This window comes from Salvelinus sp. IW2-2015, linkage group LG1, assembly GCF_002910315.2.
Source record: "Salvelinus sp. IW2-2015 linkage group LG1, ASM291031v2, whole genome shotgun sequence".
Taxonomy (NCBI): domain Eukaryota; kingdom Metazoa; phylum Chordata; class Actinopteri; order Salmoniformes; family Salmonidae; genus Salvelinus; species Salvelinus sp. IW2-2015.
In genome coordinates, this window is record NC_036838.1 from 45,271,141 (window position 1) to 45,285,424 (window position 14,284).

Sequence of the window (14,284 nt, forward strand, 5' to 3'; positions counted from 1 at the left end):
CTGTTTTCTCCTCCCCTGATCCTCTGATATCCCTACATCCTTTCTCCCCTCTCATCTGTTTTCTCCTCTCTGATCCTCTGACATCCCTACATCCTTTCTCGCCTCTCTTTCCTTATCTGTTTTCTCCTCCTCTGATATCCCTACATCCTTTCTCCCCTCTCTTTCCTCTCATTTGTTTCTCCTCCCCTGATCCTCTGATATCCCTACATCCTTTCTCCCCTCTCTTCCTCTCATTTGTTTTCTCCTCCCCTGATCCTCTGATATCCCTACATCCTTTCTCCCCTCTCTTTCCTCTCATTTGTTTTCTTCCTCCCATACATCCTTTCTCCCCTCTCTTTTCTCTCATCTGTTTTCTCCTCCCCTGATCCTCTGATATCCCTACATCCTTTCTCCCCTCTCTTTCCTCTCATCTGTTTTCTCCTCCTCTGATATCCCTATATCCTTTCTCCCCTCTCATCTGTTTTCTCCTCCTCTGATCCTCTGACATCCCTACATCCTTTCTCCCCTCATCTGTTTTCTCCTCCTCTGCGGTGGTTGAGATGCTAAGCCATAACAACAGCAGCAGATTGCCTGTGGTGGTGTATTGTCCAATATTCCCAGCCTAACAAACAGGTGAATGAATGCCTTTAAAGCACCGGAATGGGACTCTGACAAGTCGACAGCAATAGGTAAAATTATCTGGGCGAATAATGAGTGAGGCTAAACAGGGCTAGATCTAGCCTAGCTCTCAGCTATTCTCCTCACAGTGGCTCTGCATGGCCTGCAAATTAATAGATGCTGTCTGCACCAACTCTCCCATCCCTGCAGACTACTGACTGGTACACCCATTCACAGACTAGCTTCAAGTAAATTACCGGGAAGCGTTAGTCTAGTGGGGCTAGAATGAATTATGTCAGCAAATCAGAATGTCTCAAAAGGTAGGTGAGAGAAATGAGCACATTAGACTAATGGAGGGATTGGCATCATAATGGCTGCTTTGATGAAAGCTAGAAATCACATCGCCTGGCCTCAAGAAGACAAAAGAAGAATCCAGTGAGAATCTAGTGTTGTGTTGCGGAGCCAGTGAGCTAACCTGCAGTGTTGAAGGACTCACACCCAGAGATGGGAGAGGAGGTGAGCAGTGTTACATGCACAGGTCTTAATGTCCTGAGATCCCCGGGATTGGACCGTATACTGTACGTGTGGGCAGGGATATGTACACATTGGCAGGGGGTGCAGTGGTAAAGGGGCCAGATTTCTGCCAAAAGGTTGTTTGGCCTGGAGAGAGAGAGAGGAGAGACAGAGACAGAGACAGAGACAGAGACAGAGACAGAGACAGAGACAGAGACAGACAGACAGACAGACAGACAGACAGACAGACAGACAGACAGACAGAGACAGACAGACAGACAGACAGACGCAGAGTGAGCAGAGGAGCAGAGTAATTAAGACAGACCTGCTCGATCCTGCTCTCTGCGGAAGGGGCAGCCGATGTCTTAGCCGTCTGATCCACACACACAAACACAACCCCGGAGCAGATCTCAGAATGAGGGGTCTGCCTGGAGAGCCAGGATCACTGAGAGAGCAGTGCTCTATGACATGTCATAGAGCCATAGATGATAAAAATGTCATATTTGTACTACACATACATGACACTCATATAGGTTCACCACATGTTTCGAAGCAATCTTCTGCTGAGCAGTCCTCTCCTTTCCAGAGTAGTGGCACACTATGCACACAAAATGTGCCTTAATAATATCAGCTCTGTCTTCCATTCATCACACAGTGAGGAATGATCCTCTCTAACCGTCCCACCCGCGCTGCTCTCCGCTCTCTGGTTCAGGGAGCCCCGGTTAAACCAACAAACATTTTGTTTTATTGACCATCCATAAAAAGCAGAGCATTAGGGCTGTAGCGTTGTATAATGGTGGTCATTATTAAAGCAACGTAGGAAGAGGAGGGGAGCAGTTTGTGAGAGCAGAGTGCTCAGCCGATGTTCCCTTTCTGAACACTTAGCTTTACACGGCTGATGTTCAGGTCTTTCAGTTCCACAGATTCAGCTCCAATGCCAGTTAAGACCACTCTGTATGTCTGTGGAAACACTCCAATTACATGTCTCTCTCAGTGGGAGTCAGGGCTCTTTGTGAAGGTGGGTTCTTGGTAGTGGGTACTGTCTGAGGATTGGAGTGAGAGACCAAAGTTCAATCATCCCCCTCATACACTGCATCTTCTATTCAGATCTTTTGTGAGACAGTTTTTCTAATCATACAACCTGTGTCAAAAGCCCGGCCCTAAGTTCTCATTAGAACGTTTAACTGACACACAGACAGTCTCATCCACACGCATGCATGCATGAACTATGGGGGTGCCACAGGGTTCAATTCTCGGGACGACACTTTTCTCTGTATATATCAATGATGTCACTCTCGCTGCTGGTGATTCTCTGATCCACCTCTACGCAGACTACACCATTCTGTACACAGTTGAAGTCAGAAGTTTACATACACCTGAGCCAAATACATTTAGACTCAGTTTTTCAAAACTCCTGACATTTAATCCTTGTAAAAATTCTCTGTCTTAGGTCAGTTAGGATCACCACTTTATTTTAAGAATGTGAAATGTCAGAATAATAGTAGAGAGAATTATTTATTTGAGCTTTTATTTCTTTCATCACATTCCCAACTGGTCAGAAGTTTACATACACTCAATTAATATTTGGTAGCATTGCCTTTAAATTATTTAACTTGGGTCAAACATTTTGGGTAGCCTTCCAAAAGCTTCCCAGAATAAGTTGGGTGAATTTTGGTCCATTCCTCCTGACAGGGCTGGTGTAACTGAGTCAGGTTTGTAGGCCTCCTTGCTCGCACACGCTTTTTCAGTTCTGCCCACAMATTTTCTATAGGATTGAGGTCAGGGCTTTGTGATGGCCACTCCAATACCTTGACTTTGTTGTCCTTAAGCCATTTTGCCACAACTTTGGAAGTATGCTTGGGGTCATTGTCCATTTGGAAGACCCATTTGCGACCAAGCTTTAACTTCCTGACTGATGTCTTGAGATGTTGCTTCAATATATCCACATAATTTTCCTGACTCATGATGCCATCTATTTTGTGAAGTGCACCAGTCCCTCCTGCAGCAAAGCACCCCCACAACATGATGCTGCCACCCCCGTGCTTCACGGTTGGGATGGTGTTCTTCGGTTTGCAAGCCTCCCCTTTTTCCTCAAAACATAACGATGGTCATTATGGCCAAACAGGAATATTTTTGTTTCATCAGACCAGAGGACATTTCTCAAAAAAGTACGATCTTTGTCCCCATGTGCAGTTGCAAACCGTAGTCTGGCTTTTTTATGACGGTTTTGGAGTAGTGGCTTCTTCCTTGCTGAGTGGCCTTTCAGGTTATGTCAATATAGAACTCCTTTTACTGTGGACATATATGCTTTTGTACCCGTTTCCTCCAGCATCTTCACAAGGTCTTTTTCTGTTGTTCTGGGATTGATTTGCACTTTTCGCACCAAAGTACATTAATCTATAGGAGAGAGAACTCATTCCTGAGCGGTATGACGGCTGCGTGGTCCCATGGTGTTTTTTTTTCTGAGGTCTTGGCTGATTTATTTAGATTTCCCCATGATGTCAAGCAAAGAGGCACTGAGTTTGAAGGTAGGCCTTGAAATACTTCCACAGGTACACTTCCAATTGACTCAAACAATGTCAATTAGCCTATCTGAAGCTTCTAAAGCCATGACATCATTTTCTGGAATTTTCCAAGCTGTTTAAAGGCACAGTCATCTTAGTGTATGTAAACTTCTGACCCACTGGAATTTTGATGCAGTGAATTATTATTATCTGTCTGTAAACAATTGTTGGAAAAATTACTTGTGTCATGCAAAAAGTAGATGTCCTAACTGACTTGCCAAAACTATAGTTTGTTAACAAGAAATTTGTGGAGTGGTTGAAAAACAAGTTTTAATGACTACAACCTAAGTGTATGTAAACTTCCGACTTCAACTGTACATCTGGCCCTTCTTTGGACACTGTGTTTTAACAAACCTCCAAACGAGCTTCAATGCCATACAACACTCCTTCCGTGGCCTCCAACTGCTTTTAAATGGTAGTAAAAGTAAATGCATGCTCTTCAACAGATTGCTGCCCACACCTGCCCGCCCGACTAGCATCACTACTCTGGACGGTTCTGAATTTGTGAACAACTACAAATACCTAGGTGTCTGGTTAGACTGTAAACTCTCCTTCCAGACTCACATTAAGCCTCTCTAATCTAAAATGTAATCTAGAATCAGCTTCCTATGCTGCCAAACATAACCTCGTAAAACTGACTATCCTACCGATCCTTGACTTCGGCGATGTCATTTACAAAATAGCCTCCAACACTCTAGTCAGCAAACTGGATGTAGTCTATCACAGTGCCATCCGTTCTGTCACCAAAGCCCCATATACGACCCACCACTGCAACCTGTATGCGCTCGTTGGTCATCTACACGTCTCTGCTAGGTAAAGCCCCTCCTTATCTCAGCTCACTGGTCACCATAGCAACGCTCACACGTAGCATGCGCTCCAGCAGGTATACTTCACTGGTCATCCCCAAAGCCAACAGCTTCTTTGGCCGCCTTTCCTTCCAGTTCTCTGCTGCCAATGACTGGAACGAATTGCAGAAATCACTGAAGCTGGAGACTCATATCTCCCTCTCTAACTTTAAGCATCAGCTGTCAGAGCAGCTTACCGATCACTGCACCTGTACATAGCCCATCTGTAAATAGCACACCCAACTACCTCATCACCATATCGTTATTATTCTTTTTTTGCTCAATTTGCACCCCAGTATCTCTACTTGCACATTCATCTTCTGCACATCACTCCAGTGTTTAATTGCTCAATTGTAATTATTTCACCACTATGACCTATTTATTGCCTTACCTCCCTAATCTTCTACATTTGCACACACTGTACATAGATTTTTCTATTGTGTTATTGACTGTATGTTTGTTTATGTGTAACTCTGTGTTGTTTTTGTCGCAATGCTTTGCTTTATCTTGGCCAGGTCACAGTTGTAAATGAGAACTTGTTTTCAACTGGCCTACCTGGTTAAATAAAGGTGAAATAAAAATAAAATAAAATGAACGCACGCACACACATCACAGCTAGGATGGAAGAAATTTTGACACCACAATTTGATCTCAACGCAACTTTGTGTGATACCTATAAAGTAACAGACATAGACCATAGTGTAGACAGTGCAGTGTCAGAGAGAGGAAAAATAAAGAGAGAAAGACAGAGAGAAAGACAGAGAGAGACACAGATATTAAAAAGAGAGTGAGAGAGTGAGAGAGAAAAAGATCGAGACAGTGTGACAGAAATGAGACAGTAACACAGAAAGACCCACAGGAGGAACTGAGGAACCCAGCTACATATTCATGAGACTTTCTGACCTGGAACAAGATCTACGCTTTCTCTCTTTACTGCTCTGCATTTTCTCTCACTCTCCAAATGTCTCTTCCACTAACAATCTCTGCAACCATCTCTCACATTCTTTCGGTATTCATATTATCTCCATTCACCCACTAACTTCCCTGTGTTGCTTCTATCTAGCTCTTTTATGTTTTCCACATAAACTAGATTCCCATCTCCCCCTCACCTTTCCATGCTTAGTTAAATAAAGGTTAAATGTAAAAATTATAATAATAATAAAATAACTCAGGCCTTGTTTTAGGGCTAACCTTAACCCTACCCATTATTTGTGTGTCAATTTTTTGCATGTTTTAGTAACGTCCGGATTCATGACAATGGTGACGGAGAGAAGAGGCGGGAGTAAGAGGCAGGCTTGCCAATTAGAACTCAGATCTCAGCATGTCGTGGGTCTATGTCTTACCTCCACCTATCAGATCTCAGCATGTCGTGGGCCTATGTCTTACCTCCACCTATCAGATCTCAGCATGTTGTGGGCCTATGTCTTACCTCCACCTATCAGATCTCAGCATGTCGTGGGCCTATGTCTTACCTCCACCTATCAGATCTCAGCATGTCGTGGGTCCATGTCTTTCCTCCACCTATCAGATCTCTGCATGTTGTGGGTCTCTTACCTCCACCTATCAAATCTCAGCATGTTGTGAGGATGTCTTACCTCCGCCTCTCTGCACCAGCATGCTGACCTCACTTCCTTTGGGGCACTTGCTGAGCAGGTCCACCACTTGGTTGTGGCTCATGCTCTGGACGTTCCTCTTGTTCACCTCCACGATAATGTCCCCCTCCTTCAGGCCCCTGCAGCGGGGGTAGTCCACTATCTGTTTGACCCTCTGTCCTCCCCCTGCAGGGCTGTCTGCGATAGTGAACCCAAAGCCTTTGTCTCCCTTCTCCATGTGCACTGTGATCAGCTCCGGCTGCGTCGCTATGGATGACGCCAGCGTCACAGAGTCGCTGAGGTAACCGTGCGAGCTGTTGGACGCCACCTCGCCGGAGGAGGGACTGTGTGGTCTCGACTCCCTCATGCCATTAACGGGGCCCCCACTATGGCTGCCGTGGCTGGACGGGGAGTCGTAGCTATCCTGGCCATTGACGATGATGGGCTCCTTGTCCACGATGGCCACGGAGGTCACCATGCTGGTGTTGGGGTCGTCGGGGTCAAAAGGAAGGGGGTAGCCGCGGCACAGCTCCAGGTTGACCATGGAGCCAATATGGATGGACTGGAAGACCTTCACCACCTGGGCATGGGTGTAGCCTAGCACGCATGTGTCATTGACACTCACGATCACGTCACCTGGGGGAAGAGAAGAAGAAATTAATGTTGGATAATTAGCTCCATGTCAAAAACTAAAATCTTGGAAGTAACACAAACTGTAGAACGCCTACAGTACACTATAAAACCTACACCAGTCAAGTGTCACCAATCCAGATCCTGGAGAGCACCAGATTCAGCTAATAAACCAATCAATCAACCTTGATTCGTCAATTGTTTTAGTGTGGGTTGGAACAAAAGCCTGCACACTCTGTAGCTCTTAAGGAGTTGGTGAACACAGGGAAGGGAAGGATAGAGCGGCGGCCCACCTGTCTCCATCTTGCCGTCGAGGGCAGCAGGCCCGTCCAGAACCAGACTCTTGATCTGAAGGAACTCATCAGGCTCGTCGCCCCCGACAACGGTGAAGCCGAACCCCCGGTGGCTCTTCCTCAGTTTGGTGTTGATGAAGGTTCCCTTTAGCTCTGCTGGGTTCCGTGTGAAGAAGGGCTTCCCTCCTGAGGAACACACACACACAAGCCTTACACACCTTTCATAAGAACCCGTTGATCTCATGTGCAGTGCTAGCCAAAGAAGGAGGGGCTATCCTACACAGTCTTGGCTCTGGATCAGTGAGGGCTCTGTGAGAGATGTGTTGGTGTGACAAGCTCCATGAATTATAAAGAGACTGATTATGATTGATAGATTAATTAGGCTAAGAGGGATTCAAAGAGCTAGGGGGTACCAGCCTGTCTGTGCCTGAGAATGGGGGTAATCCTATGGTAAATGCCCCAGACTGTGCCCCAGCCTCAGTCTGTGAGGCTGCTATCCCCTATGGAGAGATACACTTTTGGGTAGGGAGGGAGAAGGGGAGAGAGAGATGGAGAGGGGGAGAGAGAGGGAGAGAGGGAGGGGCAGAGAGAGAGGATGGGGCAGAGAGTGTGAGAGACAGAGAGAGGAGATAGAGGAGATAGAGAGAGAGACAGAGAGAGAGAGGAGATAAAGACAGAGACAGAGAGAGAGGAGATCGATAGAGACAGAGAGAGAGGAGATCGAGAGAGACAAAGAGAGAGGAGATCGAGAGAGACAGAGAGAGAGGAGATCGAGAGAGACAGAGAGATAGGAGATCGAGAGAGGAGATCGAGAGAGGAGATAGAGAGAGAGACAGAGAGAGGAGAGAGAGAGACAGAGAGAGAGGAGATAGGGGTTGAGGGAGTAAATTGATGAGGGAACAGGAAACACATCCACAATGTTGCAGAGAGAAATGGACCAATACCCTCATAAAACTAGGATATAAACCTGGCCAGGACTTACGTTTGGGCCCGATGAGGGGCGGCAGTGGGGGTCCAGCCTGGGGATCCCTGTAGGTCTCCTGGTGGTTGGCGGTATAGCTGGCCAGCGGGGCACCAGCCAGGGTGGCGTCCTCTATCCATTCTGGAACAGCAAAGGGCATACTTCCTGTCTCTGGTGCCTGTCCAGTTACACCGATTCCTTATGGTTCCCCACAATGGGTGGCTAGGAAACTACTGTACTGCATTGAGCCACAATGGCTGCCAATGAAAGTAATACCACGTAATCCAATCTCTGACAGATCTAAATGGCAGCCTCACTGTGTAATGTATCAGAAGCTTAATTAGTCTTCATTAGTATTCTCAGTATTAAGATTCAATCAATGAAAGAGTAAAAGTCTTCACAGATATTGAGCGTAAAGAGATATTGAGCTTAAAGGAGGAAAAGGCAGCAAGTAATCAAGTCAGAAGCGTATTTAGCTGAGCCTGCAGAAGGGGGATCAATAGCCTGGTCCCTAGTGGTGTGGCCTGCATGTCTAGGGAAAATCTGAGTGACATCGTACATCTAATATAGAAAGAGGTAAACCCAGGGCACACAGACTTAAACCACTTGTCCTGAAAAACCTTTCACTGGGAGAGCAAGACCCAGAAAGAATTCAAATATAGTGATACATTTACTTTGCTGTAAAACACTCTTCAATGTATAATTGTCAAACCCAAACTTACCTAGAACTGCACACTTCCAAAATTATTCACATAAGCACAAATCCTTCGGAGAGAGAATCAGTGACACTTAAAACATTGTCAAATTAAACCAAAAAGACCTCTTCAAGGCCATTAAAATAAATCATAGGTATGCCTTTATGGTTTCTCCATAGCAAATCATAAAGCGCCAGAAGCAGAGTAGAGCAGAGCAGAGCAGCAGGACAAAGAGACAGATAGGCACGATCACAGACATGAAGAAAGAAAGAAATGACGCCCGGCGGGGCTGGAAACGAACCTCGGATGTAGCGCTCACCTTCTGGTGGCTGCTGTTGCTCGAGCTGCTTCCGCCGCTTAGCCTCTACTATAGGGTTCTCATACTGGGTCTTCCTGTTAATGTGACTGAGAGAGGGAGGAAGAGAGGGAGGGAAAAGTGGAGAATGAGACAGGAAGGGAGAGGGAGAGAAAGATAATTGAGTCAGTGAAAAGTAGAGAGTAAGTAAGAACAAGGGGGATAATAACAGGAAAGAAATTAGACCAAAAAGAGAAAGAAAAAAGAACAGAAGAAAGCCAAGGGGATCAGGCAAGGGATGGAGAAGAAGGGATAAAGAAAGAGAAAGATTGAGTTACAGAGAGGCAGTGGTGAAAGAGTGAACACAACACACAGATGGACAAAGTCTCTGATGGCCTATGCTCCAGGAGCCAATGGCTCAAGTCACGTAAGTCAAGTCTGGTACAGACAATGCTCTGGTGGATCAGAGGAGACAGAGACGACGAGGCCTGAATATCAACAGCATCACACAATCACTGAGGAGCACTGCTTCAGGAGGTTAACACCACCACCACAACCACGTCATACCACAACCCGACAAGGAATTAAAGGAGCAGTACACCATAAGGAAATTACACTTCAAACAGTATGGAAACATTATGCAATTATGCATTAAACAGGAAACAATAGGAATAATGTATATTGAAAAATCTCAGACAACAAAACTGGGCATCTGCCTCGAAGGTATTGCTTTGAACAACATCAAAACATATGCATGTATTGCTATTAATGCACAGCCCCAAGGGTCTCGCACTAGATGAGAAACCCTGTGTCTAAATCATCATGACGGCAACAAAATGGCCTATAATCCCCAAAACAGCCTGCATTTGATGTTGTTTTGCAATGTTCCGGGGCACCGCTCAGTGTTAAATGCATTGTAAATGAACAGTACAGTGAGGTCATTTTAAATGCGACAGAGATGTGTGTGTGTCACCACTTACTCCACATAGTAAACACCATAGACTGGGTCATCTATTTTCTCCCAGCCTGTTGGCAGCTCTGGAAGAGAGGTAGAGAGAGGAGGAAACGGCACGTTGTTAGAGATGGTGCTCATTGTTAAGACAGAAGGTCACCAAATCCCTTTTCCTACCACACACAGCCTGTCAGTCACTGGGGAGTGAACAGGACTACAGAGGCTGTCCAGAGGCTGTCTGGACCTGGCTCTTGGCTCCTGGCAGGACACGGCTGACATTTAACACATCAGATAGACACTACGGGGGGATTTGACCGATCATGATCAACACCAGACGCTCAGATGGAGAAGAGGAGCTGGCGGTATATGTGTGTGGTGGTCTAAATGTCAATTTTGGTTTAAAAATGTGGTTTAAATATGTCACGTGAAGATATATTTTCTTATTGTTCATGGCAGTGTTGGTTCCGTTTTTCTGGGCTCCGTTTTATTACTTAACAAATAAGGAACACTCAAAATGTGCACGTATAAATCATAACAATTTTAATCAAAATACAGCTGTAGACAGAAGTCAAAGATCAAACATCACACATACAACTGATGTCTCTCCTGAGTTCTGCCCCATAGGAAAAGTCCAAGTTGCTTTTATCATGCTTGTAGTCAACCCCCTGTGATGTCATTACCTGCTACTCCTCAGACCAAGCCMATGCATACACAGCTATACAAACTTGCAAGAAATACAACAGTTCCAGTGTTTTCTAAGGCCTCAGCAGTAAAAGCCCACTCCCCCAAGTTGATTTATAGAAGTATGTCTGACTAGCCTCTTATCTCTTCTACTCCCCTACAGGGCTCTTTGTTTATCTTTGAAATGCTTTCTCACATACACCACACCACCCCCCCCCCCTCCCATTTCTTTATAAGAGGCACAGACTTAAAGACTGTGGATCAATTCTAAATCCTTACAATGAATATATTTATTGTTAATCTGTAGTCTAGGACCCTATAAATGTAGAGGAGGAGGGGTACCATAGCCCCTCCCCTTCTATTAATACAACATATTATAATCAGTTATTGTAATACATCAAACATTTGGTGCAGCCCCTATCGTGACCCCAATTTGACCCCATCAGCAGTAAGGGAATCTGATGTACAAGGTTGACCGACCTCGTTGATGTAGGTGTGGTGTGTATATAATGGTATTCAATGTTGTCCTTGATTGTTTTATCACTGTCTGTCACATGGCATTGTAGAACTACATAAATCATGTATTTATTCACCGCGGTCTAATTCATTAATGACGAGTTATGTGAGAGGATGTTTTTAATTTTGTGTGTAACCAGGGACACTCGCATGTATATCTTCCATGACATCGATGCTGAGAATGAATGCAATAAAAGGCCTGACAACACTGCCATAAAATGAGACCAAATAAATCTGGACTGATTAGATAGAGACATGCATTAGTCATCTGTGAAGCTGCTGTAAAGGCTGCTACATTGATGCAGTCTCAGTATGTCTCAGTACGGCAGAGCAACTCATTATCTCTCCATACAGAGTAGTGTGATTAAAACACCAGAGATGGAGTTAGCTAGCTACTGTACCAATGGCTATAGGGAAACGTCAGAGTGCTGTAATTGGTTACAAACAGATATGTATAACTGAGTCCTCCGTTGTACAGTATCAGTCCTGCATCTCATTAGCCTCAGCCTATTACCTCAGCCTATATTCTGACGAGTGGTGTACACATTCCCTCCACCAGCTTTAGAGGATTTGGAGTCAAGGTGTTAAGCCGGGAGAGTGACGGCAAGGAATTAAGGGGGGGGGTTGTGTTATGGTTGGAACATCCACAATACAGGGACTAGGCTTTAATAGTGTCAGATGTTCTGAAGGGGAACATTATACTTTGAGCCAGCAGCACATCACTCACTGTAAATTAGAATCACTCTGTATTTCACACCAGAGTGTCTGTATTTCTTTTTTTCTTTAAAATGTACTTTATTTATAGATTTGAAAAGAAAAAGACACACCCAAGACACATCCCTCCCTCCCAGCTCTCACACCCCCCAATAATCCTCCCATCCCTCCCTCCCTCCCTCCCTCCCATCCCTCCCTCCCTCCCTCCCTCCCATCCACCAACCATTTCCTCCCAAGAACACATCCCTCCTCCCGCCTCTCACACCCCCAATTACCCTCCCATCCACCCAAAACTTTCCTCCCAAGACACATCCCTTCCCTCCCGCTCTCACCACCCCCAATTACCCTCCATCCCTCCCTCCCTCCCATCCACCCAAACTTTCCTCCCAAACACATCCCTCCCTCCCGCTCCCCCCCCCTCAACCAGCCTAGCACCCAGCCCCACCCCCCCGCAACACCGCCCCCCCCCGCCACACACCACACACACCAAACCCCAGCCTCCCACCCCCCACCGCACAGCACCCCAACCCCCCCCCCATCACCCACACGCAGCACCCACTACACCACCCGCACCGCCGACCCTCCACACCCCACTCCCCCCACCCCCGACCAAACACCCCCCCCCCCAGATAACAGCCCCCCCACCACCACGCCACCACCCCCCGCACCTCCGCCCCAATACCCCTTCCCATCCCTCCCTCCCTCCCATCCACCCAAACTTTCCTCCCAAGACACATCCCTCCCTCCCGCTCTCACCACCCCCAATAACCCTCCCATCCATCCACCCACCAGTGGCTGTATTTCTAAAGGAGATCCTGCCTGTGTGTTATTATTGCTGGATGCCAGAGCCATCACGTCTCTGCTGGCCTTTCTGATACTGAGTGGGTGTAGTGGGACGAATCTGACACTTCAAAAAGAGCTCCCCCTCTCCACGCTCCCCGGACAACCCCCACGCACACTCCAGCTCAAGGGTGACGAAGGTGATAAATTGTCGATTCAACTTTTTGCATCTCATTCTGTCTTCCTGACTATTTGATTTCTCCTGAGCGAGGAGTTGCACTACAGGGGCCATACGTCTGCATTCCTATACACAACTGGAGTAATTGCCTTTCATAATCAATACGTATTGACTGTGTTCATCCAATCTGAGCGATGGTATTAACAATGGCTACTCCTACCTTGGCTGCTGTTCACAACACGGAGGAGGCTAAACACTGGTCTAGGATCAGTTCACCCTCACTTACTTCAGACCTAACCTTAAACCAGGGGTGTTTTCATGTCTCCCTAGCAATTAATTGATATCACTGATTGACCTGTATTGCACACTCCTGGTTTCTCAGGTCTAAATCAATCTCTGATTAATAGAAAATAACAAACATTCTCAATAACTGATGAGATTGGAGGATTGTGACTATTCACCCAAGTATTCCCCACTGAAATAAAATAGTGGGTAGTAGTTTTCTGAGCCCATCTCAGAGCCATGGCTGTTTAAAGCCCCCATCTGGCTTCAGAGACTGATGCACCAGCAGACAGTGGTGGGTAAAGTGCTCTTTGCTATCCCAGTTTGCTAGCCCAGTTATAATATGAGCCCCAGTGGATGGAATGATGGGGCTTGAGAGTGAGAGGTCCATTTGACGAGAGGCCCATTAGGAAATGATCATCAGGTCAATGTGCCTCTCGTCAATGGTTCTCTCTATAATAGGGCATGCTGGCTCGCCGGGTGTGTGGGTTAACCCTACAAGAACTGCCCACTCAGCAGACACAAGCCTGCAAGCTCACACACAGTCACACACATGCAAGCACACACAGACAATATATTACAATATATTTTCAACCATTTGATTATAATGTTAACACCCACCCAAGGCATAAAGGGAGAGATGTTATAAGCTGTAAGAAGCCAAGGTGACTTTGTCACTGAAGCAGTACAGGAAACATGTTATACAGTAACCAGGTTTCCCAGAAGACACAGCAGGGGGGAGGGGAGAAAAGAAAGAGCCCTACCTAGCTCACTGTCCAGCTCTTCTGTGTGTACCCCTTCTTCTCCAGGAGAAAGCCAGCAGACCAGGAGAGAGAGTGGAGGACCAAGTGTGGGGGGTGAAGAGACATGGGGGCAAGGAGAGAGAGCAGGGAAGAGAAAGAGAGAGAGCACCAGAGGGTTAGAGATTGATTTTGATTCCAAGCCTCAAGCAAGCTAAGAGAGCAGCAAAATTTGGCTCCATACATTGTAAAAACATAATGTGTCTGGAATGGTTTGTAAGGTGTCTGGAATGGTTTGCTCCCGAGTTGTGCAGCAGTCTAAGGAACTGCATCTCAGTGCTACAGGTGTCACTACAGACACTGGTTCGATTCCGGGCTGTATCACAGCCAGCTGTGATTGGGAGTCCCATCGGGCGACGCAGAACCGGCCCAGCGTCGTCCGGGTTAGGGTTTGGC

The 14,284-nt window shown here is 46.3% G+C and overlaps 1 protein-coding gene across 12 annotated transcripts in view; it reads right to left on the bottom strand.

Annotated features, from left to right (window-relative positions):
- Positions 1–14,284, bottom strand: part of LOC111968415 (membrane-associated guanylate kinase, WW and PDZ domain-containing protein 1) — a 189,091-nt gene that overhangs the window by 68,444 nt on the left and 106,363 nt on the right. For 9 of the 12 annotated variants that reach the window (XM_070445176.1, XM_070445177.1, XM_023993990.2 and 6 more), the window contains 6 exons: positions 13,853–13,888; positions 9,966–10,023; positions 8,992–9,095; positions 8,017–8,136; positions 7,035–7,220; positions 6,115–6,747 (listed from right to left, as the gene is read on the bottom strand). In XM_070445176.1, coding sequence (XP_070301277.1) covers positions 6,115–6,747; positions 7,035–7,220; positions 8,017–8,136; positions 8,992–9,095; positions 9,966–10,023; positions 13,853–13,888 — 1,137 coding nt within the window. The remainder of the gene's footprint in view (positions 1–6,114; positions 6,748–7,034; positions 7,221–8,016; positions 8,137–8,991; positions 9,096–9,965; positions 10,024–13,852; positions 13,889–14,284) is intronic. The other 3 variants (XM_070445189.1, XM_070445182.1, XM_070445184.1) reach the window with 2 other exon arrangements.